This window comes from Hemicordylus capensis, chromosome 6 (genome assembly GCF_027244095.1).
Source record: "Hemicordylus capensis ecotype Gifberg chromosome 6, rHemCap1.1.pri, whole genome shotgun sequence".
Lineage (NCBI taxonomy): Eukaryota > Metazoa > Chordata > Lepidosauria > Squamata > Cordylidae > Hemicordylus > Hemicordylus capensis.
This window is the reverse complement of record NC_069662.1, coordinates 34,161,936-34,187,925: the sequence shown is the minus strand read 5'-3', so window position 1 is coordinate 34,187,925 and position 25,990 is coordinate 34,161,936. Positions and strand designations below refer to the sequence as shown.

General features: G+C 44.0%; 1 protein-coding gene across 2 annotated transcripts; it reads left to right on the top strand.

Annotated features, from left to right (window-relative positions):
- The first annotated feature begins 2,686 nt into the window (after window positions 1–2,686).
- Window positions 2,687–24,262, top strand: LOC128328896 (natterin-3-like). Of its 2 annotated transcripts, none has more exons than XM_053259091.1 (4): window positions 2,687–3,273; window positions 13,543–13,778; window positions 18,197–18,320; window positions 22,489–24,262. In XM_053259091.1, exons 2-4 carry the CDS (start codon window positions 13,767–13,769, stop codon window positions 23,511–23,513), a joined length of 1,161 nt encoding a protein of 386 aa, XP_053115066.1. In that variant the 5' UTR covers window positions 2,687–3,273; window positions 13,543–13,766; the 3' UTR covers window positions 23,514–24,262. The 2 variants fall into 2 exon arrangements, with proteins under 2 accessions (XP_053115066.1, XP_053115065.1); XM_053259090.1 differs by lacking the exon at window positions 2,687–3,273 and adding an exon at window positions 12,488–12,608.
- The last annotated feature ends 1,728 nt before the right edge of the window (window positions 24,263–25,990 follow it).

Here is a 25,990-nt window from a genome sequence, read left to right as displayed (position 1 = left end):
AATGAAGACCTGGCCTTAGTTATAGAAGTGCACCTAGGTAATTTTGGAGCCTGGATCTAAAGGCCTTTGGAGGCCCCCCTCCCCTATAAATTAAGCTTCATCATGCTCGGCCAGGCAACCACACCACCCAGGACAGACTAAATAGCATTTGGGGGCCCCCAGGGGCTGTGGAGGCCCTGGACTCTGGCCCCGAAGTCCAGGGGTAAGAGCGCCTCTGCCCAGTTATTCATGCATTGGTTACATCCAGGCTAGAGTACTGTAATACACTGTACTTGGGGCTGCCCTCAGATAGGGGGAGGAGAGGCCTTGTGGTAGCAAACATGAATTGTCCCCTTTGCTAAGCAGGGTTTCCACTTGAATGGGAGACTACATGTGAGCACTGTAAGATATGGGGCTGCTCTAGGAAGAGCATCTGCATGCTTGCATTCAGAAGGTTCCAAGTCCCCTCCCTGGCGTCTCCAGGATAGCGCTGAGAGAGAGAGACTCCTGCCTGCAACCTTGGAAAAGCTGCTGCCAGTCTGTGTAGACAATACTGAGCTAGATGGACCAAACTGACTAGGTGTAAGGCAGCTTCCTATGTAACAGTCTGCCTCCTGCAATGGCAGGCTCTTCTCTCCTTCTCTAGAGGTTTTCAATGAGACCATGGAGGGTCATCTGTCATAATGCTTTAACAATTGACTGCACTGAGCAGGGGTTTGGATTAGAAGATACACAAAAAGGCTGTACACACGAGCAGCCCTACCCAGGTTAGGGAAGCCCAACTGGGGTAGGGCTGCTTGTGTTCAGTGCAGGGATCGAGCCCGATCCTGGTGCTGCCACCCCCGAAAGCCCTGTTTTTAATCCTGGGCTTTTACCTGGGTTAATTCACTTGTTAAATATCTGAATAGGGTAGAAATACACGCCCCCTAAGATAGCAAGTAGGCAGATATCTATACTTCTTAACGCTGATTACGCAGTGATTTTATCTTTGACACCCATTGACTTTAAGAGAGCACTAAAGGCACTTTCCCAGTTCTGTTTAGAAGACCATTTGCTAATTAATTACAAAAAACCTAAAGTAATGGGCTTTGCCAAGAGAACCAAATTTCACAGATGGAGAATTAATAGCAACATGATTGAACAGATTAAGTGTTTTAAGTACTTGGGGGTGGTGTTTCATGCTTCCGGGGGGAGGAATATATAACACAAACAGCGCAGCGAAGTGCTACTATGATCTCAAACAGTGCAGCTAAGTGCTGCTGTGATCTCAAGGTTCTATCCCAAGGGGGACAATTTGTTCCAGCAGCTATTAAGCTGTTTCAAGCCAAGTCAACAGCCCAGATGCTCTTTGGAGTTCAATTGGGCCTGTATCCAAACCTTACCCCCACAGAGGTTGTCCAAACTAAATTTCTAAGAACAGTTCTTCAAATGCCAAAAGGTGTATCTAACTTGCCCTAACGCTGGAGGCTGGGGTGAATAAGGTGGAGACCAGAGTGTGGTTGGCAGTCCTTAAGTACTGGCTAAAGTTAAAATTTCATCCAAGTGTATTGGCCCTCCTAGTTCTGGAGGATCAGACCCACTCTAAGTGGTTATCCAAGTTAATGGGAAAACATCAGATGGCTGGACTCTCTTCTGAATCTATAAAATCCTGCAAGGTACAGGGAGAGCTGTTGGAGGGGTACATGTCCCTGCTGCTTGCTTATATTGCCCATCTCTGGCAATTTAAAAAAAACATCTAAAACCCCATCTTTTTAACCAAGCTTTCTCAGCCTTTTAAAATTTGTTGGTTTTAATTTTGTGATTGATATTAAATTGTTGAGTTGTTTTAACTTTTTATGTGTTTTTAATTGTTTTATGTTAACCGCCCAGAGACAAAAGTCTGGGCGGTATATAAATGTGACGAATAAATAAATAAATAAATAAATAAATAGATAGATAGATAGAGCAACCTGGCTGAGCGGCATCTGCCATCCGGCCCCCATGGCCTGACACTCTTGCCAGAGTGTGTTCCGTGGGAGAAGGGAGATTGTCGTAACACATTATTAGCGATTCTGCCTGACAGATTCCCTGTCCCTACATTTGGTTCTTCACATGAGTTGTGAGGGGGTGTCTCCATGGCTTGCAGTGCAGTCTCATGAAAAAGCGGTCCACTTGAGATCAGCATCCATCCTAATCGCATATGAGGAGTCTCGCTGGGGCAATGCTGATCATACTGCCCGGCCCTTCTCATGAGTACGCCAAGGGACTGCAGAGGTACCGGCTCGGCCCTTCTTTTTGTACAAAAAATAGACCTTGGCTGTTCAAAAATCCCTGGTTGGGGCTGCTTTTAAACCTGAACCTGGGTATCCCCGCTGTGCCATATGTTTCTGTCCCATGGAAATCCCATGGGGTGCCCTGCTTATGCTGCCACATGGAGTGCTCGTGCTTATGAACATACTCTCTGGTGGAACCACCAGCCGGCCTTACCAGTGCCTCCAGGGTGGCAGCATGTGGCGCCGCAGACTAGCCAAAGGCGAGTCCCAGACCCTGAGGCAAGGTGGCGGCCACACTCTCCAGCTTGCCAAGAGAGCACGAAGGAAGAAGCTCCTGAGACAGAAAGGCCCTGCTTGGAGAGAGAGGGTGTGGCGCATTGTGATGACATCAGTGATGCGTCTCGAGCTGAAGGGAGGGGTCACGGCAGAGGGAGGGGTGGGGAAACAATCAGGGAGAGCACAGCAGAGGCCTGTCAGCAATTATGGGGGCTAATAAAGTGGAGTGGGGGCTCATTGGGAAGGGGCTGGGATTATGCTGCCAGTACAGGGGCTTATAAGGAAGGCCTAGGCCAGTGATGAGGCAGAGAAGGAGTGAGTCATAGGCTTCCAGAGAGAGGCTGTGGCAGACAGCATGACACCAAGGAGGACGATCAGGGTGATGAATCGCCCCCCACCCCGGTACTTCTGAGGCCCTTACCCTAGAGGCCTGGTGGGAAACAGAGGCGAGGTGGACCCGTCCGGACGTATACATAATTGTCACTTCTTTCTCAGGGAGCAAAGCACTTAGTGCCCATCCTGTCATCCCGTTCTCTTTCTCTCCTGCTTGCCGGGGTGGTGGGGGAAAATAAAAAATTAGAGTGGGAAGAGGGAATGCCCTGTGTGACTTTGCTGTTTGGCAGGCTGACAAGCTTGGGCTGGGAAGTGGCAGCATCCCTGCTGCCGGGCAACTGCTGGGTTGGATCGGAGACAGGAGTGACAAGGCAAATGCTCGGAGAGACGGCCAATGAGAAGCTCCACAGGCATGGAGTGGGCGTGATCCCAGGTGGGTCAGTGCTGCCGTCTGTATAATTGCAGTTCCAAAGACTACACATAACCACAGTAGTGGCACCATCTGTGTTCGGACATAATGCTGCAGTAGGCTAACCTCAGGTTTCAGCGGCGAACCTTACTACAAACAAAAGGTTCAAATGGGAGTTTGATGAGGCAAACCACAAGTCACTTTTAATCTATCTATCTATCTATCTATCTATCTATCTATCTATCTATCTATCTATCTATCTATCTACCTACCTACCACCTGACTCCAAAGGCTCTAGGCGGTTCACAAAGGTAAACTGTGACCCTTTCCTGTGAATCTGCAGTTGCACTCATTCAGACATAACCAAGTTCCAACCCCTGCCCCCATTTAACTCCAGTTTCACATTATGTGCGAATGTGACCTCTCTCTGTTAGTTTCAGAGTGCAAATTCCCATGTCCTTGAGAAGAAAAGAAAGCCCCTGGCATGTCCATTTCAGAGTGAACAATTAGGGCAGAATGAGGAGGAAAAGAGGAATGTCGATTCCATGGGTTAGGGAGCTGGCAAGCTATTCTGATACACATCTAAGGGCAATAAACACGCCAAAGAGGAGAAAATGGCCAGATGGCCCAAAGGCAATTAGGCAGTCAAAGAGGTTTTACAGCCTTGTCTCTAAGCAAACAGCTTTCTTGGCTGATACATCTCCCACAGTTCCCCTTCTAGCCATAGTCAGAGTGGTTCTTGCGGGCTGAAAATGTGATGTAAATGGACGGGCTGGCCCATGGTCCATGACACAAACAGAAATCTGTGTCCAGTTTTCTGGCACCCTAGAACACAGGAAGATAGCTAAGAATTTCCCTTACAGGATTATGTAATTTGTGTCATGTTCTCTAAGCATGAGCAGGAGAAGCCTTGATCATTCTGTGATCATGACAGCGACCTGGAGAGAAAAGGAAGATACGTGCTCCTCCATTTCCATCCATAATTCTTAATGTCTGTCAAGAAAGAAAGCAAACCTAAAGGTTAGGTGTGAAAAACACCACAGGCAGAGTGTGTCTGTGACTGGCATGTTTTGGGGGAAATGGAGTTTTAAACCCCAAGTAAAATATCTTACCAAGGTCACAAGGAAGCCTTTCTTGACATTTAAAGTTTAGCCTCTTTAGTTTATAGAATCAACAGAAGCCACACCAAGATAGCCACTTTTTTGAAGAGTAAACATGCATTTAGCCAGGCTATTAATCAGGATCTTTATTATAGTTGTCAGGATCTTTATTACAGTTGCCACCAGGATCTCCTGATAAGAACAGTCCTCTGGATCAGGCCCAAGGCAACTGTAGTCCAGCATCCTGTTTCACACAGTGGCCCACCAGATGCCTCTGGGAAGCCCACAGGCAAGAGCTGAGGGCATGTCCTCTCTCTTGTTACTCTCCTGCAACTGGTATTTGGAGGCATCTTGCCTCTGCGGCTGGAGGTGGCCTGTAGCCCTCAGACTAGTAGCCATTGATAGATCTGTCCTTCATGAATGTATCTAAACCCCTCTTAAAGCCATCCAGGCTGTTGGCTGTCACCACATCTTGTGGCAGAGAATTCCATAGGTACTTCCTTTTGTCAGTCCTAAATTTCTGGGCAATCAGTTTCATGGGATGAGCCCTGGTTCTAGTGTTATGCAAGAGAGAGAGAATTTTCTCTCTATCAACTTTCTTCACACTTTGCATGATTTTATAGATTGCTATCATGTCTCCCCACAGTTGTCTTTTTTTATAAACTAAAAAGCCCCAGGTGCTGTAGCCTTGTCTCATAAGGAAGGTGATCTAGGAGCATCTGATCATCTTGGTTCTCTCTTCTGCACCTTTTCCAGTTCTACAATGTCCTTCTTAGGATATGGTGAACAGAACCATATGCAATACTCTAAATGTAGCTGTACCAATTTTGAATAAGGCCGTTAGAATATTAGCAGTTTTATTTTCAACACAATTCCTAATGATTCCAAGCATGGAATTGGCCTTTTACACAGCTATCACACTTTCAACGAGCTGTCCATCACAACCCCAAGATCCCTCTCCTGGTCAGTCACTGACAGTTCAGATCCCATCAGAGTATTTGTGAAGTTGGGTTTTTTGCCCCAATATGCACCACTTTACATTTGTTAATACTGAACCACATTTCTATTTTGTTGCCCACTCCCCCAGTTTGGAGAGATCCTTTTGGAGCTCCTCACAATCTCTTTTGGATTTCACTACCCTAAATGGTTTGGTGTCATCTGCAAATGTGGCCACCTCACTGCTTACCCCAACATCTAGATCATCTATGAATAAATAAAAAAGCACCAGTCTCAGTACAGATCCCTGGGGGCACCCCTTCTTACTTCCCTCCATTTAGAGAACTGTCCATTGATACCTATCCTCTGTTTCCTGTCCTTAAACCAGTTAGCAATTCACATATGTACTTGTTCCCTTATCCCATGACTGCTAAGTTTTTTCAAGAGTCTTTGATGAGGAACTTTCAGGTAATATACCTGAAAGTCCAGGTATACTATGTCAACTGGATAACCTTTATCCACACACCTGTTAACACTCTCAGGAGGACTCCAAAGGTTGGTGAGGCAAGATTTACCTTTGTAGAAGTCATGCTGGTTCTCCCTCAGCAGGGCCTGTTCTCCTATATGTGTAACATTTTCATCCTTGAGAATGCTTTCCATCAATTTGCCTGGAACAGACGGTAAGCTAACCAGCCTGCAGTTTCTTGGTTCCTCCATAGATAAGTAAAAATAAAATGTGCCTTCAAGTCAATTTTTTATCCTGGTGCCCACAGAGCCCTGTGGTGTTCTTTGGTAGAATATAGGAGGGGTTTACCATTGCCTCCTCCTGCACAGCGAGATGATGCCTTTCAGCACTTTCCTATATTGCTGCTGCCCGATATAGGTGTACCAGCAGGGATTTGAACCAGCAACCTTCTGCTTGTTAGTCAAGCATTTCCCCGCTGCACCACTAGATCCCTTTTTGAAAATTGGTGTTATATTGGCTTCTTTCTAGTTCTCCCATTTGTAGGGATAAGTTATATAAATTTTGCAAGGAGGTCGGCAATTTCTCATTTGAGTTCTTTAAGAACCCTTGGGTGGATGCCATCTGGCCCTGGCGATTTGTTAATTTTTAATTTTTCCGGACCGTTTAGAATGTAATCTCTCATCACCTCTATCTGACAGTTCTTTAGCCTCTGTTCACAAGTACAAGCCCAGTTCAGGCACAGAGGACACATTCAGTATCCTCTGCCATTAAGACAAATGTAAAGAACTCATTTAGCTTCTCTGCATTCTCCATATCTTCCTCAATAATCCCTTTCACTCTTTCATCATCTAATGGTCCAACCACCCCCCTGGCAGGTTTCCTGCTTTTGATGTATTTAAAGAAGTTTTTGTTATCCCCCTTGAAGCTTTTAGCTAAATATTCTTCAAACTCTCTTTTTGCCTCTCTTATTGTCTCCTTGTATTTCTTTTGCCAGAGTTTGTATTCCTTTCTGTTCTCTTCATTTGGGCAGGCCTTCCAATTTCACAAGGAAGTCTTCTTCCCCTTTATAGCTTCCTTGACTTTATTTGTTAACCATAATGGCATCCTCCTGGACTTGGTGGTACCATTTCTCCTTTTTTGATATACGTTCTGACTGAGCTTCTATTATTGTGGTTTTAAATGCATGCATTCTAGAGTGAAGTAACTCTCCTGATTTTCCCTTTCAGTTTTCTTTTCACTAAACTCCTCATTTTAGACATGTTTCCTCTTCTGAAATTCAAAGTGTCTGTGTTAGACTTCCTTGGTGATTCTCTCCTTGCATGTATGCTGAATTTTATCATGCTATGTTCATTGTTCCCACAGCAGTGACATCTAGCACCAGGTCCTGGGCAACACTCAGGATTAAGTCAAGGTCACCTTCTCTCAGGTTGGTTCCATGACTAACTGTTCTAGGGTACAGTCATTCAGTGGATCTAGAAATGTGGCCTCTTTGACATTACCTGCCCAGTCTATGTGTGAGTAATTGAAGTTACTCATTATTACTATTCTCTCTCTCTTTCTTTGATACCTCCCTGATCTCCTTCTGCAATCCTCGTCACTGTCAGTGTTTTGATCTGGATGGTGAGAGCATGTCCCTAGTACCACACTTCCTTTCCTTGTTACCCACAGAGTTTCTATGGAGGAATCTGGTCTTCCTAGGTTTTCTAGCTTTTTAGATTCTACCCCGTCTTTAATATACAGTGCTACTCCACCTCCATTTCGCCCTGGAATTTCTCACCCAGATGTGGAAAATAACTACCTTCAGGCCAACACACACATGCATGTCTTGAGTTCTAGCTTCCGCTTGGCTTACCTAGGTGTTTGGGTTGGGTCTTTGTACAAAACACAAAAAATGTGGTGTTAAGCAATCTAGGCTGTCTCTTTCATAACACAGGAGTGCAATCTTAATTCTCTCCCTTAAAGTATTTCTAAGAAGAAAAATCTGTAGGATCAGGGCATCTCTTTGACTAAATCACTAATATCCCCATTTTGCTGAATGGGGATAGTAAAGAAATGGGTTCTGCCTCAATCATGAATATAGTGGGCAAGAAGATTTTAAAAGCAAAAGAGGTGCATGGGTGAGGAGGAGTACTGAACCTTCTCCCCACCGGAGTTTGCTTCCTGGTAGGCTGGTGCTTGCATTTCTCTTTTTCCTACCCAAACCAAATGCTATCTCAGCTGGAAGTGCCAATGAACTCAGGGAGGAACAGGAAAAATGAGAATTCAGCAACTCTAACTCACGTGCCTATTTTCCTCTATAAATCAGGCGACCCAAGTGTAAAACAAACAGGTTTGCCCTAGAAAATTTTAATTTAGCTTTAACCTTGGGGGGAAAAGCCTGGTAGTCAGTCTGTTTCTTGGAGAATTTCTTGGGAGGAATTCTCCCAGACTGGTTCTTGGAGAATTTATTTCTCCAAGCTCTGGTTTCTGGGAGAATTTTTTGGGAGGCTCCATCTGTCACACTGGACAGCAGTGGACTGGTGAACTCTGCCCCACACTGAGGTGTTGAGATGTGTTAAGTGAGAAAACACACTGAAGAAAGAAGAAGTTGATTAACTAGGCAGAGGGAAGCCAAGAGTCTGGCCGAATTGTGAACAAAAGCCAGGTGTGAAAAACCTTTAGGAGGTTTTTCACACATGGCTCTATGCCTCGGGGTATCTGAAGAGTGATTCTGCTTTGCAGCAGATTCAAGGCATTCTAATTCGAGGGATTAGATGGACCATTCGCATAGCTATCAGCACCTCCTTCACATAGACATCAGCACCTCCATCAACACCTTCTGAGAAAGCAGAAGCCCCAGAGTTACCCCCCCCCAAAGCTGCTGGAAATAGAGGATTTTTTTTTACCCTGTACATAACTCGGGCTAGTCAGAATTTGCAGCCTCCCTTTGGAGAAAAACAAAGCCCTGTCTGTCCTGGTCCCTGATAGCCCGCAGGGAGGTTGGATTAAATCCAGCGAATATGTGGACTGGCACACTCCATTCAGGAGTGGATTCGGGGGGGGGGGGGAAGGCCAGTCTGTAAAACCTCCAGGTGAGGTGGGCTGACATTCAGTGCAGCCCAGTTTAGGCAGTGTTGATCTGCCTGCACTGCTGCAAGTTTGCTGTGAACCCACTTGTGCTGCTGTGGGATATCAGTGGTGTGTGTGTCTTGTGCTTTTGTGCAAGAGTGCAGATACTTCAAGTGGCATCCCCACACTCTGGAAGGGCTAGTTAGATCAGAAACATGTCATTGGTGGTCAACAAGTGACATATTTCCAATCTAACTCACACTTCCAGAGTGTAGATGTGTCACTCGAAGTATTTGCACTCTGGAACAAAAGGCCAAGGCTCTGGCAAATTCACTGTGAACACACAGCAATGCCGATGGATCGGTGCCAACTTCATTAGGCTGTGCTGGATGTCAGTCAGGGTGCTGGTCGAGACTGGTCCCACCTTGCTCACTCACGCTTCATGAAGGTGAAGCAGCATTCCTTGCCCTGTATGTCAGCCAACATCAAAAAGAAAAATCAGATTGTAGGGGACACCCTCTCTAACAAATTTTCTTTTAATTTCTATTAACATGGTGACCTAATGTTGATGGAAGATTGTCAATTGTTCAAGCACGATGAAAAACCCAAATTGTGTGTGAAGTGTTCCCTGATAGCTCACAGGGACTTCTGGGTAAATTTGGCCAATATGTGAACGCACCCCCTCCATGCTGGAAGAGAAGCAAGCTAAAAGCCCTGTGCGAAAAACCTCCCAGTGAGGTGGGCGACACTTCTAGACAAGGGCTGACCTCCAGTGCAGCCCAATGTAGGCATACCCACACTATGGAAGGTCTAGTTCGAACGGAAACATGTCATTGATGGTCAACAAGTGATATGTTTTCCAATCTAACTCACACTTCCAGAGTGCAGATGTGTCACTCGAAGTATTTGCACGCTGGCACTTCACTTCAAGGCTCTGGCACACAACATTGGACTGTGCTGGATGTCAGCCAAGGTGCAATGGGAGACATTGTCAACTGTTCCAGCACTGGTTAAATATTAGTCAGCTGAAATCATATCACGGAGTTGAGAAATGTCCTCTCTCACTTCTTTTGTTTTCACTTCTTTATTACAGTAGATACTCCACCCACCCACCCTTGCTCACTTTCATTTCTCTATTTTCTGGAATCTTTCTCTTTCTCTTTCCAACTTTTAGATTACAGTTCCTGAACAATAAACATAATAAACCATATAAACAGACGAAAGATTACGATAACATTATACTGTTGCGGGAAATTCTCTGGAACCTTTGCCCTCCTGTCTGATTCAGTCACTTGCTTTCATCCTTCCATCAATATTTGATGGGGGATGGGGCATCTTACTGAACCAGAAAGGATTAGACCAGGTTAGGGATGAGCAAACAAGTTCGACGTTGAACGTGTTTGACATCAAACCTGTTCGGTTTGATGGTTCAGAGTTGAACCTAACCATCCCCTGCTCAGTCAGACCCTGGACCAAACAACCCCCGACTCTTTGGGGGTTCGTGGACCTTTTTAAAAGATTTTTTTTTAACCTTAACCCCTTCGGGGGAGTTGTTGAAGGTGACCGGGGGGGGGCAAGGGATCTGTGGAGGTTCCCCCTCCCCCACTGGCCTCCCTTACAGCTCAAACCAGCCCATTTAGCTTGCTCTTTGGCCTGTTTGGGCCTTCCCACTCCGGTGCGGCAGCTATTTTGGAGGCTACTGCGCCTGTGCAATTGGCCTCTGCATGGCTCTGTTTTGGTCAATGGGGTTGCAGGGGGTCACCTTAGGGCAGGTAGCAAAGGATGACATACACCAACTTTTCCCACCAACCCCTTATTTTTTTTCTTGCTGAATTTGCACAAGATCTCCAGCAGGGGGAGTAGTGTGCCATGATTCTTGTGCAAGCCTTACAATTCTAGTGTCAAATAGGGATGTGCATGAATCATTTTTTTGTTTTGATTTGTAACTAAATCGAAACACCCCTGATTTGTTTGGGGTCTGAATCTGACCGCCACAATCACCCCAGATTCAATTTGTACCTGAATCTTCCGAATCTGAATCCAAACCAATTTGGATTTTTAAAAAGGGCCCTGGGGCCAAAAGAGTGAGGTGTTGGTAGTGCTCAATGGGTGGAAGCTACCACCCAAATTTCAAAGAAATAGGGTAAAGGGGTGATTTTTAAATGATTTTTAAGTTTATGTGTCTTTAAGCTTCCCATAGGGAATAATGGGGATTCCAGCAACCTCATAACTCCACATGGGGGGCACTGGGGTGGCCCAGAGCGGGATGTGGTGGGTGGTAGTGCTCAATGGGTGCAAGGAAGCTACCACCCATATTTCAAAGGAATTGGGCAAAGGGGTAATTTTAAAATGATTTTTGAAGTTTATGCATCTTTAAGCTTTTCCCCATAGAGAATAATGGGGATTTCAGCAGCCGTAGTTATAACTCCCCAGGGGGTGGGGGTGGCACTAGGGTGGCCCAAAGCAGGTTGTGGTGGGTGCAAGGAAGCTACCACCCAGATTTCAAAGGAATTGGGCAAAGGGCTGATTTTTAAATGATTTCTGAAGTTGGCATGTCTTTGTGGCAGATTTGGGGCAGAAAAGGGGTTTCAGGGGCAGAAGGGTGGGTCAGGCGGTAGTGCCCCAATGGGTGCCTGCTGCTATCCAGATTTCAAATAAATTGGTGAAAAGGGTGATTTTTAAAGAATTCCTGAAGTTTGCAAGTCTTTAAGCTTTCCCCCCATAGGCAATAATAGGGATTTTAGCAGCCCCATAACTCCATTTGGGGGGCACTGGGGTGGCCCAGAGTGAGTGGTGGTGTAGTGCACATAGGGTGCCAACCACCCCCATACCCACAAGCCCATGGGGTACTGGGTTTTGTTGTTTCTGAGATGTTCTAAGTTTAGATTCTCTGGTAGCAAATGAGAGTGGATTCATTTTCAATGACAAACAAAGAATCCACTCTCATTTGCTACCAGAGAATCTACTCTTAGATTAGGATAGTTGGTGCAAAAGGTTGATGCACTGGAACTCCATCTCCAGCATCAAGAACTAGTGGTTTACCTCAATTTTAGCTCCAGCGAGCTATTTTTATAATCTAACATGTCCAGTCTTTTGGAGAGACTTCACCTTAGCTCGTTATAATGTTTCCCATCAGTTTGGTTGGAGGGGAGATATAAAAAGATACCCTATCACCTGCACAAGTGTTCTTGTGGATCAGATGAAGTTGAAAATTTGACTCATATTCTATTCTATTGTAAAATTATAGCATTCTACTCTCTTGTAAATCTTATAGCAAATTGCTTATACCCTTTTTAGAGAACTTACAGGGAAGACCAATGAATATTTATGTAACCTATCTTCTTGCAGATAAGACTATATATGTTACCTCTTGTGCTGCCAAATTTTGTGCCATTGCATACAAAATTCATCAAGTAATGGCGAAGGCTTACCCTATCAGTTAGGTAACGATGTGTTTCTGGTTCGGGTAAACTTCTTTTATCTAAATGTAACCATGACAACTGACAGACTGTATCAATTGCACTGAATGTAAATTTTGTACTATAAGCCAGCCACTCGCTGCCCTTCTAGGCGGTGCAGCTTGTTTGCCCCAGCCCCCACCTAGGAGGAGCATGCAACACTGGGAGCCAGCTCCCATTGGCTGCCGCATGCCTCCTGGGTGGGGCCGGAACAGGCAAGCCAGCAGCGCACCTGTGCCGGTTCAGTCCGTCTCTTGTTCAAGCACAGAGCAGACGTGCCGGCAAGCTCCTAGGCCGGTCATGAATACGTGGCCGGGCCTAGTGGAGCGGGCTTCGTTGGGGGCTGTAGTGGTGGGTTCCGGGCTTAAGCCCACCTGCTGAGGAGGCCTCAAGGATGGTCGGACGGTTGGGCAGAAGGCGGGCGAGCTTTTAAGCTCAGCCCGCAGCACCCTCCCTCCTTTGCGGTGGCTGCGGCCGCCATTCTAATGGCCATGTGGCCTGCGAGTCCACAGCTGTGCTGGAAGCTGTAGGGTTGGGCTAGTAGGCCCACCCGCCACTGAGGTCATGCCGATCGGGTACCCCTCCCACCTTGGTTGTAGCCACGGCCGCCATTTTAGGCCGCACGTGGCCTCACAGCAGCAGGCTTATATCAGGCCTGCAAGCGTCGGGCTGTGCTGTGGGCTGTTTAAGTGGGTTCCGGGCTTTAGGCCCACCCTCTGGAGAGGCTTCAGGGTGGCCGAGCTTTTAAGCTTGGTCTGAGCCCCCCCCATTATCGCTGCTATGCTGCGCTAGGCCCTTGAGGCCTACCGCCCCCTCCAGAAAGGGGGGGATCCACTCACGTTGTCCCTGCAGGGAGATCAACCAGCTCTGTGCGTCTTCTTCTGGCAGCACTGGCTGGGGTTAACCCGGCCACAGGTTTGGAGTTTGGGAGGCGGGGGGTGGGTGTGGGTGCCTGGACAGGGGGGCCTTGGCAGCGTGAGGCAGGGGGACCAAGGGGCTGAGGGGGTCCGGGCTAGTGTGGCGCAGAGTCTTTGAAGGCCCAAGAGGGCCCAATACTTGGCAGCAAGTGGGGGAAATTTACACTGAATGTAAATTTTGTACTATAATGCTGAAATCTGGCCAAGTACTGCAATAAAGATATTCATTCATTCATATTCAATATTATGTCAATATTCAACAGTATGTTCAACTCTTGGAAGTTCTCAACAAATATTTGCTTTAAACATACATTTCTCTGGAGCAATGATCTGATGGCCTTCAGAATAATATTATTCTTGATATGCAGACAGGTGGTATCAAGAAGGGGACATTCCAGATCCTGTTGGCATATGTCTCTCCAAAAAAAAAAAAAAAAAAAAAAAGCCAGCCAGCCAGCTGTCCCCTAGGACAAACAGCACCTCCTCATTCTGAGGACTATGACATCTATACCCCACCTCTGGCAGATGTATAAATAGAGAGACTGAAGGGGCCACACATGGAAACGTCGGAACCTGGGTGCAGGGAACAGCCATGAACCTTGAGGTAAGTTCTAGGTAAGATCATAATTGCCTATTAAGACTTGATAAATTCTTTTAAATCTTCATAAAGCAGGAAGGTCCTTTTTTTTTGAGTCATTTGTGTGTGATCACTGGGCACATTTAGCAAGGTTCTCTTTAGTTCAGCTAAAGTATGAAAAGTGCATTCTGCCATTAGAAACCCTAGTAGAATATTCTATTAGTAATAACATCTAAAGCATCCATGCAATTTGTCTGAAGTTTGTCACTGAGTCACCAAGACAGAAGTGCCACCATCTCTCCAGCTTTGGTGGAGATCAGTTGAGAAATGGCTGAGACATGTCAGTTTGAAAATCGACCACAAAGAAGCAGATATCCACTTGCAGTCTTGTGAAAGCAAGAATTATGTCTTTCTTCCCCCTGCTTTTAAATATACTGAGGTTTCAGGTCCTTGAAGGGTTGTGTGCTTCTGTTATTTTGGAAAGATGGCAACTGTTGCATATGTCTCCAGTTAGCTTTTGAAGTCTCCATTACTCTAACCCTTGTTCGAAATGGGGGTTGATTGTACCTCATTTGAGACAGAAAAATATTGTATTATAATATAGAAAAATATTATAAACTTTGTATTCAGTGTTCTGCAACTCCATCTCCCAGGTCAAGATCAATTTTAATCAAGTTAAGTGTTCTGTGGTGTTTCATTCACCATTCCCTAGAAATATTGTCTAAAACAAATTTAGATATTGGGATATCAACAACCTCTATGGCACTGTATATTAACTGAAAATATTGATCACTTACGGCACTAGTAAGTGCTGTAAATGCTTTTGTAATATTGTAAGCAGACTTTATGTCCATAGATGCTTAGACCAGAACCTGTTCCTTTCTTCTATAGCCTTATTCACCCATTGTGTTCAACACTCATATGAGTGTACAATGTACACAGCTAAAGTGACTCACATGTTATGTTGAACGCAGGTGCAGCAGTTCAGTTCCTATCCATATGCATTTGAGTGGCCAGTACCAAGGCTTACTTTAAAAATGAATCCAAGTACAGTCATCATTCACACAAAAACATGTGAGTGTACAGACACCTGTACTCTTGTACAGCATAATGTCTAAATTGGGCTCATGTCTTGTGGGGAAAGAGTATAGAGGCTGATCACACAAGATCTATCCTAGATTCTTTTGCATTTTAAAATTGTATTGGCTTTTTCACAATCCAACTACATTCATTTATTTGATTAAGTAAATATTGACTTCCTGTTTACCTGTCTGCGCGGTTCACATTAACTATACATATAAACCATTGCTATAATAATTAAAAACATACATACTCCACGTTGCTACTTGATTTTACCCAGCCCAATCTGCTGTTATTACTATATTTCAAACCCTGCTGAAAGGTCCATATTAGACTAGTAGATCTTTAAGTAAGGTAAAAATGGTTCCCAATCTTCTTTGAAATATTCCAAATTTTCATCCCTTATAAGTGCTGTAAGTTTTGCCATCTCAGCATATTCCAAAATTGTTATCAACCAGTCTTCTTTTGAGGGCATTTTATTGACTTTCCATTTCTGTACATATACGATTCTAGCCGCCGTGGTTGCATACATTAAAAATGTTAAATTTCTTCTGGAGAACTCTCCTTGAGTTATTCCCAGCAGGAAGGATCTATCCTAGATTCTTAACAGAATAAGAGCCCCTGGTGGCACAGTGGTAAAACTGCTGCCCTGTAACCAGAAGGTTACAAGTTCAATCCTGACCAGGGGCTCAAGGCTGACCCAGCCTTCCATCCTTCCGAGGTCGGTAAAATGAGTACCCAGAATGTTGGGGGCAATATGCTAAATCATTGTAAACCGCTTAGAGAGCTCTGGCTATAGAGTGGTATATAAATGTCAGTGCTATAAATGTAAGTGCTAATCACTGTTCTCGATATCTCTACAAATGGTTTAGTGTTATATAGTACTTCAAAGAGAAGGCAAATGTACTGTATCAATCTGGTTGGGGTAACAAGTACCCTGATTACCCAACCACTTAAAAACCTGTGTGGGTTGCATTACGCATGACATCAACTGCACAATAAAAAACCTCACACTTTATTTACTATTCAGCTGTTTATGGGAAGGATTAAATTAATTGAGATGACACTGGGATACATATCACCCCACAGTGTTATTGGCATTACTAGTACAGAAATGGCTTTGGGGCTTAAAGTACCCCATCACCTTTAAATATGAAAAGACTCATTATAACATGAATAGGATAGGAGAAACAACATGCTTTGTAACAAGTGTTATTATGGAAATATAACCTGCCCTTGGAAAATAATGGAAACAGAAGCAGTACAATTCACCATGTTGAGCATTATCAAATGGAGTATGATCCATCCTGTGACCCCGGTTCCTTCCAGTGACAACTTGTCAGAGTTAGGAGAAGCTATGTTGTGTAGTTATGATTCTGATTGAATCAGCACCTGGGATAATAGAGTCCAAAGATACTCAATGAGCTTCATGCCCAAATGAAGAAATACATGCATCCATGTCAAATTTAACAACTCATGTCAGATTCTTCATGAAAGGACTCTTCCACTTCAGTATTTCTTCTTTCAGATTCCAGCTTACTGTCTTCATCTCTTACTTGCTCAAATCATTCCAACAACAGTTGGGTCCCTAAACCCTTCCAGTTTGGATTCAGAGGTGTCCTCTACGAATATCTTTCTAAGCTGTTCAGACCATGCTTGCTTTGCTTGTCAGAAGGAAAATGTAGGTGAAAGCAGGCATATGGGAGATGCAGCCAGCCCACCTGTGTTGCTGTGTGACTAGCTGAAGAGATAAGTGTGTTTCTCGGGAGAGAAATGTTCCTGTTTCAGTGAGGAAAGATGTTTCTGCTCTCTGGGGAAAAAGAACATCCCAATCAGGTGACTGGGCGATTTCAATAGCTTTCTGGAGCAGGGGCAGGCAACATACAGATCTCCAGATGTTGCTGAACTAACACTCCCATCCCCCCCAGCCACAATGTATTACAACTGGGGATGATGGGAATTGTAGTCCAGCAATATTTGGAGAGCCACATTGCCTACACCTATTCTGGAGCACTGAACATTTTCATCAAGCCTTCCAGACACTTCACCCAGAGGCCATCTTTATGTAGTTAGGAAGGTGACCTTATGGCCTTTCATTGTGAGGTGCCAGGAAGCTGACCTCTGGCTGAGCTGTGTTGATGTGAGTTCCTTGCACAGGTTTGCAGATGCAATGGGGCTGGGCATAGCCCAGTTCTTGGCTGGTTAAATAAAATCTGTTTACAGCTATTAGCTAAAAAACTGGCTCTAATCAATCACAAGAAAGGTTCTAACTACAGACACCCCCCGCCCCGCGCTACAATTCAGGTTTGTAAAAGGGGCTGTTAATTTTATGTAAACTGCCTGAAGATAAATATATTAGGCAGCATATAAATATGGAAAATAAATAAATATCCTTGGGATACTATTTGCCCTCAGAACAATTTGTAGAGAAATTGTTTATTCGATTATTCGATTTCTATATTCGATTTCTATGCCCTTCCAAAAATGGCTCAGGGTGGTTTACACAGAGAAATAATAAATAAATTAATAAGTTGGAACCCTCTTCCCAAAGGGCTCACAATCTGAGTGAGCATTTTTTTTAGAAGAGTGAGGATTTATTCTATTAGAAATCTTGCAAATATCCTGTGTATTTACCCTCTATGTTTTTTTCCTCCTTACAAGTTTTGAAAGGAATAGTTTCTGATCCAAGTATCAATGGATATAAAATGAGCTTATTTTGTAGGGTCTCTTGGAACCATAGCACCATACATGTATAGTACTTTCATTTCCCCATGTAATGCGATAGGGGCTGTTGATACCTCCAAATCCATATTAGTAAAAAGTGCACTTTAAAAAAATATTATGAGGGGGTGGTGGATGAAATATCACATGGTGCTTAACCTCAAGCTCTCCCAGATGGGTGGCTTTATTGTGCCAGGAAGTGCCTAAAGTTAAGCTGTTTTGAGTTATGCACAAAAATGCTACTTGTTAAGGATGCATATAATGTGCAATAACTGTGAATCATTAGGAGCAAAGCTGAATAATGCCATTGGCTGTATGGATGGCATCTTCTGTCACCATCCTGACATTTCTGTGAATGGTTTCCTCTTATGAAGTCCACCCCCAGTCTAAGTGTAACAAAGCTGCTTTCAATTGCTGTTTGGTAAAGCTCTTGATTAAGGTTGAACCTGACCTGGAAGATGGAATTGAAGAGCACTGAACACAATTTTTAATTATTATGTGAATAGGGGTAAACTTACAGAGCACCACAGGAAGCCAAGGTTATAGCCCCTGGCTAGCTGCGGCACACAGCTAGACAGCGTAAGAAACAATTCCAGATACTACAGTCGAATGGAATTAAAGGGTGTTCCTGTCTTTCATTTCAGATGCCTTTGTTTCTTTGTATTCTACTCATACCCCTGATCACCAGTGAGCAATATGCCAATGGAGTGAACGTCAGCATCACTGTCCTGAGCAGAACTGAGAGAACAAGCCCTTTAGTGAGTCTAGGTAATGTATGCAATTCCTTGGAGATCTCAGCAGTCCTCTTTTATGGGCCCCTATTTAATTGTATTTATTTATTATTTACAGTTTACTTATTTATCTATCATATTCATATACCACCTGAAATGTATATCTCTAGGTGATGTATACAATCCCAAACACAAAAAATATAAAACAGAATAAAACCAATTAAAACAGATTCACAAAATAAAAACAGTTAAAGAGTTTAATTGAAAGTCTGAGGGAACAGGTGTGTCGAAGCAACCAGAGATAGAGAAGCTCATGTTTTGACAGGGAGTGCATTCCAAAGCACTGGGGTAGCCACAGAGAAGGTCCGGTTCCCAGTCACAGTAAACGAGCTGATGGCAGTCATAACTGGACCTCCCCAGATTATTTTAATAAGCTGCAAGGTTCATGACAAAGGAGGTGTTCTCTTAAGTACCCTGGACTCAAGCCCTTAAAGGCTTTACAGGTAATAACCTGCACTTCGGATTTTACTCAGAAACATAGCAGCAGCTAGTGCAGTTCTTTTAAAATTAGTGTTCAATCGTCTCTTTGGGACACCCCAGAGACCAGTCTGGCTGCTGCATTCTGCACCAATTATAGCTTCCAAACAATGTACAAAGACAGCCGCATGTACAGCATTACAGAACTCTAGCCTGGAAGCTACCAGCATATGTTCCACTGTTCTGAGGTCATTTACCTCCAGAAATGGGTTTAGTTGGTGTATCAGCCAAAGCTGATAGAAAGTACTCCTGGCCATTGCCTCATTCTGAGGAACTGGAGAGACCTTTGGGTCCAGGAGTACTCCCAAACTATGTACCTGTTCTTTCTAGGGGAGTGTAACCGCATCCAGAACTGTCAGATCTAAACCATCTCCTGGGTCCTGACTCCCCACAATCAGTACTTCCATCTTATCTGGATTAAACCTTGTTATCCCTCAATCAGCCCATTACCAGCTGCAGGCAGGCATTTAGAGAAGTTAAGCCATTTCCTGATGAAGCTGATATGGAGATATACATTTGGGTGTCATAAGTATATTGGTAATACCCTGCACCAATCCCCTGATGATCTCTCCCAGCAGTTTCATCTAGATGTTACAAAGTATTGGAGACAATATAGAACCTTGTGGGCCTCCATATTGTAGCTCTTGCTTTCAAGAGCAACAGTCTTCAAGTTGAATCTGGAATCTGCCCGAGAGATAGGAGTGGAACCACTGTAAAGCAGTGCCACCTAATCCCAACTTCCTAAGGCGACCCTGCAGGATACCATGGTCGACAGTACTGAAAGCCGCTGAGAGAGCCAAGAGGTCCAACAGTGTCACACTCCTTCCATCAATACCTAACTGAAGATCATCCAGCAGGCCATGGCCATCCAAGGCATTCTTGTTAATGATACTGCTCTGTGGTATTGGCAGACCATCTCTCACTGACCTTTGGGCGTGTATGGGGAACTAGCAAATCTTAAAGTGAGCAGCTCATTTCAGAATAAATTTGTGCAAAGCTTTGGTTCTTGGAAATGACTGTCAGAGAGTTGAAGTTCAAAATAGAATCAGGTTTATTTTAGGGTTTAGGGGTACAGAAGATAAATGTTGATTAATAAGCAACACAATATTAACTAGTAAAACTAACAAGGCTAATAAATCAATAGGACTAAATTGAAGCTCACAAATAGACGTTTCGGTTTGAGATCTGAATTAAATCCACTCAAGGCTGAACAGAGAAATGGTCTTACAGAACAGCTTTAGACTTTAAAGTTAGAGAGCGGGAAAGAGGGGAGCAAGAGACTTAAGAGTAGGGATTAGTAAACCCCACATCCTTTCCGGTGGTGTGTTTGGACACTTGTTGATCGAGTGTTGAGGGTCCTCTTTCCTCCAGGACAAGCAGGGAGACTGGGTGCAGGAACGAGGACCCGGGTAACCCTCATGGGTCAGGAAGCCAGGGAAAGTCGAAAGGAGGGCTGGTCTCAGGAAACCAGTCTCTCGCTGCAGCCAAGTGTGCGGCACAGATCAGGTTTGGAAAAAGGGCTGATCTGGAGGCAAAAATTGGGATGGGCATGAGAGTCGAGGCACAGCAAGGTGGTGTAGTGAATGCCCAAATGCATGAACACACAACAGGTGAATACACACTGCTTGGTGGTCTCAAGGGCAGAAATAGGCCACATCTTGCTCAGGGACCAAATGCTGACCACACCTTTCTGCTGAAAAGGGAGACACCCATGATAGACAAAATAATACATTGTGTCCAGTTCAAACTTTGCTGGGTGTTCTCTCTAAGCACAATGAGGTGAATAGTCTTGAGGAAGCCTAGGCAGGATGGAGGGAATGGGCACATAAGAGCTTACCTCATGTGGTCAAGGGGAGCTTGATAGGTGCTGGGATGTTTTAACATGCTACTTCCTGAGCCTCAGGTCATCCATTAACACTCTTTTTGGGGAGAGATGAGCCTGTTACCTCTTATCTATGCCTTCCTGTGAAGGCGATAAGCATGAAGCTAATCTGATGTGCCAGTATAGAGGGGAGCATTTGGCCCTTCATGTTAGAAGAATAGCGCTTAATTAACTCGTGCCTACTTTGGCTACCTCACCTGCACTGATATCAGAGAGGCAAGCAGAGGAATAGTCCTCTTACAGTCGCAAGTTATACTTGACAAGGAGCCTGTTCCCACGATCACTAGAAAGCGAGCTAAGGGAACCTAGCCTGCTTTCTAGTGATTGTCAGAACCACTGGGCTCGTGGGTGAGCCCGGTGGTTCCAAGGCGGCTAGCCCGCCTAATTCTTCCTCCCTTTAAACAAGGTTAACGGTGCGAGCGCTCCATTAACCTTAGTTTTTGATTGTATGCCACCACAGGGCATGGCGACCCATGAGTAGACCCCTAACTGGGAGGCTACAAGCAGCCATCCTTAATTTATAGTTAGCAGACTTACGACATCTTCACAGCATTGGCTTGACATCTGACTAATCTTTACAGCAAAAGCAGGTAGAATTCCAGCAATTTATCACTAATCACGCTGAGAAGTGAGCTTCTTGGACTTTAACCATTAATTATAATCCAAACCGAAAGAAATTGGATGCCAGACTGGCTTCTGTCCATTGGATTTCCGATGAAAGAGTGTAGCTTGATGAATCCCAGCCCCCACCGCTCAACTTAAATCAAAGCTGTACCTTCCAGCGCAGCCTTGAGATAAGGAGCAGGCTCCGGGGGATACAGTGGTCAATCTTGATCCAAACCCTTTAATCCAGGGTGGTGTGGGGGGTTATGAAGGCTCAAACCCCCCCAAAATAAATCCTCCTCGGTCTTCCCTGTTGGGAAGCGTGCAGACTCATTAGCAGTCCAACCGGAAGTCCCACCGAAAGCACTCTGCCTTGCCTAGATGTGAAGAGTGGAAAAACCAGTTTTCAGGAAGGAAACTCTTTGAAAGTTTTAGTTACAAAACCTCTGTGTATGCTCAAGTTGACTTTTTAAAACAATATTAGTCTGCTTGCGTAAGGTTTTCACTGTTTAAAAAAGAGGTTTTACCAACAAACTGATATAAAGCACACCACACGTGTTGGAAATAAGGGAAGACATCTATTGTATACAAATGCTCCCAGTCTAGGACACGAGGTTTTGAAGGCAACATTGTGTTCCTCCCCATCTCTCTCTCTCTCTCTCTCTCTCTCTCTCTCTCTCTCTCTCTCTCTCTCTCTCTCTCTCTCTCTCATATGCTGCTCAGCATTTACCCAGAATAGTGTGGATTGCCAACCACAAAGGATGGAGGATACTCCTTGTAGCAGAAGTCAGGAAGAATGGTCAAACAATCAATTGTAGTCTGTTATTCAGTTATGTAACAAATGGTTGGAATAGCAAGAGCAGCATGTTATTTCCATTTAGAAAGCAAAGGGCTTTGCCTCCCTTCTGAGAACCTGGAGATAAAAAAAAGTACTAGGACTGAGTGTCTGTCTGTCCCTGCAGCACTACCCCACTGATCATACTTTTAAATGCAGGCTGATTTCCTTCCCCAGCATCTGCGAGATGGGGAAGTGTTGTGGGCACAAGGGATTCAGGGCTGATCCAGCCCTGATACTAGCAGCAATGTTAAGGGGCAAGCAATTGCTGCTGCATCAGACGGAGCAATAAAACTAAGTTGCCAAACTACCACCCACTCATTTCTCTTTACTCTTTATTTATTTTAGGCCCAAGCAAAGAAGATGGCAAAATACTGATCCTGAATAGAAAAAAGCGTGATGCTTTTGACAGTACAACCCTGAAATGGGTTCGCTTCCAAGGATCTATCCCTAGTGGAGCTGTGTCTTTCTGGAACAGTTATGCTCGTAGGACTGAATACCCCTGTACCACATCCGGCTGCGATGCTGGATTCTATAATCCAGGCCGCGGTTCGGCCTGTTTCTACCCTTATGGAAACAAAGAATTACAGAGCTCTTATTTTTCGCTTTTGGTGAATGAAAATGATCTGGAGTTGTTGCAATGGCAAAGTGATTCATGGGGTGGTGTTCCATCCAATTCTGTAGGTACCTGCCCAGGAGGCAACATTTATGTAGGGAGAAATAAATATGGCATTGGGAAGGTTGACCGCCATAACAAAGCTTTCTTTATAGGTATTAATGGTAAAGAGTCATGGTATAAACACTATGATGTCCTGATTGTTAAAAAAAACTACCGTTCTCAGAAAATCGAGAATGTCAGGTACAAGAGGGATCAGGAGACATACAGCAATGAGGATATTACCTTAATCAGCAGTAAAATCACCAACAATGACTGTAGAACAGTGAAGAAGTCAACGACCTTATCAAAAACAGTAACATTCGAATATCGCTGGGATATTAGCAGTTCTGTCTCCGTGAGTGTGAGCACTAAGATGACAGCAGGGATTCCGGGAGTCTTTGGGGCAGAATGGAGTATTTCTGCAGAGCAAACTTTTGGCTGGAGTAAAGGTTCCACACAGAGCAGTTCCAACACTATCACTGAAACAGTTGAAGTTTCTGTCCCACCCAACCAGATCTGTGAACTGTCAATGGAAGGCAAAAGAATGAGAGCAAATATCCCCTTCACTGCTAGAGTAACTCGCTACTATAATGATGGCACGGAACGAAGTGCCACAGTCCAAGGTGTCAGCAGAAATGTGGTTGTAGCACAAGTACATGTCATTGTAAAACGGTGTCAACCCATCCCGAATGCACCTCCATGCAGGTTTATGTAATTGACATTCAGCCACGTACAGCTGAAATCAAGAAGAGAAAAAAGCGCATTTGGGGCATTTATTTCAATTAACTTTGGGATCAGTCAATAACCTGGTTCTAGCAACCCAATAAACCATGGTTTAGCGGAATGGGGACATGGCTTGAAGTCCCTGAACTCATGTGCTTCCTCTTCTCTTTTTCACAATGGCACAAAATTCTGAAGTCAGCATCCTGACATCAGCTGTTAATTTAAACAGCTCCATGTCTAATCTGAATCTCATCAGGATGCTGGTGGTATGTGTGTGTGTGTGTGGGACAAGGGAGCATTCATGTTCAGGGACCTCAAGCCGTGTTCCTGATCCAACAAACCATGGTTTTCTGGATCATCTAGACCAGTCCCATGTATTACAGCAATTTTTCTTATGCTCAGAAATAAAACCTGTAGCTTTTGCTCAGATCTTCCTCTCCTTCTCCTTTTTTGTGTATGTGTCCAATGATTCTTCTGAACTTTCTGACCAGATGATGATTTCTACTTTGTCTTAATCTGGAAATTTCTTTTTCAGTCTGAAAAATCCGAATACAATTAATCAGCAAAAGTTCCCAATAAAGTTTTAATATTATTTGGTGAAGTTATAAGCAAATTTTAATGAGTGAGGCTGTGAGCTGACTGATAGATCAATTTACTTGTTGCATTTAGTTTTGTTTGGGTGAGTTATTGTAACTGGGAATTTAGCAATATTAAAGATAACCATTTGCTTCTAATCATGAATGGTTTATTCTTGTTTATTGAATTGTGAAATTAAATGACATTTTCTTTGATATCTCAAAAAGGCAGGACTTTTGAAGTTTTGGTAAGATGCAAATTAATTATATTTAAAACAATCAATTAAAAGATGAACAATCAGTCACAATCCTTTCATTATTTGACAGCTTTATTTGAAATGAAACATTCTGAACATCTAGTTGGAGGGAAAAGTCATCTTCTTGTCAATATCTCTGTGTTCATCTGTGTGGTCCCCATCTTGAAAGTATATTCCTGATTCCATTTTCATAAACTGCCAGTAGAAAAGGCAAGAAATGTGAAGTTAAAAAGGGATTTCAGAATTTTTTTGTTTGCATTCACTTCATTATATTCATTGTTAATGAATTACAGTACTTCATTAAGCAAATAAAGAAATGTGTACTTTCTTTGGGCCTCTTTTGAGCTGAAGAGCAGTCATAATAATAATAATATTTAATAATGGGACAGTGAGCAAAATTGGCTTTGTGGGCAGAATCCCCACATTAGTAGCATTGGTAGCTCTTTTCTGTGCTGCCACTTTCTGGGGCAATGCCATATGAGAAGATTGGGCTTGGAAGGATTTAGTCTGAACAGCCTGGATTTCAGGAGGTTGAGTTTGGGGTACCAAAGAGAGTGGTTTGGCATAGTGAAGAGCATTTTCCACCCTCCAAGCCATCTCCCAAACTTTATCCAAGGTAGGTTTCCCTTCCAGTAGCAATTTTTCACACAGTTTGGAGCAGTTTCTTTCCATAACAATCTGATCCCTGATCATTTATCAGTAAAGTTGGCAAACTCACAGGTTACACTTAAGGCACACTCAGATTTACCAGGCAGTTGAGATCTAGAACAGAACTTGCAACGTTCAGCAATCACACTCAAAGTAGGGTGGAAATGATCATCTAAGCCTTCAAGAGCGGCTTCATAAGAATTGGCATCCCCTTCCAAGTTGGCAGGAAAGGGCAAATGGTTATATATTCTTTGGCCTTCAGGGTCTGGGCAGTGAAGTAATATGGCCTTCTGCTTTGCTGGAGTAAAATCAGGGGTCTGTATGGTGAAGAGGAAATGGCAGAAATAGGACCTCCATTGTTTCCAGGGAAGAGCAGGTTCTCCGGGGATGGACAAGAAAAAAGGCGGTGGTGGGATATGAGCCATGCTGCAGTGGGCATCCAGGGAACAACAGAGTCCAGGATTAATAAGGAAAAAGTACCTTCAGGGGTTGTGCAGGTCAGGAAGCTGGAGAAACAATCAGCAGCAGCAATAGTAGAATGCAGCAGTTCAGGAATGTAGGCCCAGGCCAGTAATGCAATGTAAGGAAAATGCAGGAACTTTCACAAGCTTTGCAGGCTCACATGCATAGCTGGTTCAAAACCTCATCGCCAAATCTTTTATAACTGCTTCCCTTGTAAACTGCTTTGGAAACTTTTGTTGAAAAGCAGTAAATAAAAATATCTGCCCTTGTAAACAGGAAGAAATATTATGCTGATTTAATTACAGCTTTGATCAGAAGCAACTCAATTCTCCTTCTCCTTTCCCTCCTTTTTTGACTGGACAGGAAAACCCTGTTATTCACTCAGGTTCCATTCCATGGGGGTTGGGGGTGTGGATAGGGAATCCAGGAATAACAGGGCATTAAAGTGAATGTAAATTGGAAGTGAGGGGGGTGAGATTCCCACTGCCCCAAATCACCCCTCAAACAACAAAATGGGCCAAATGAAG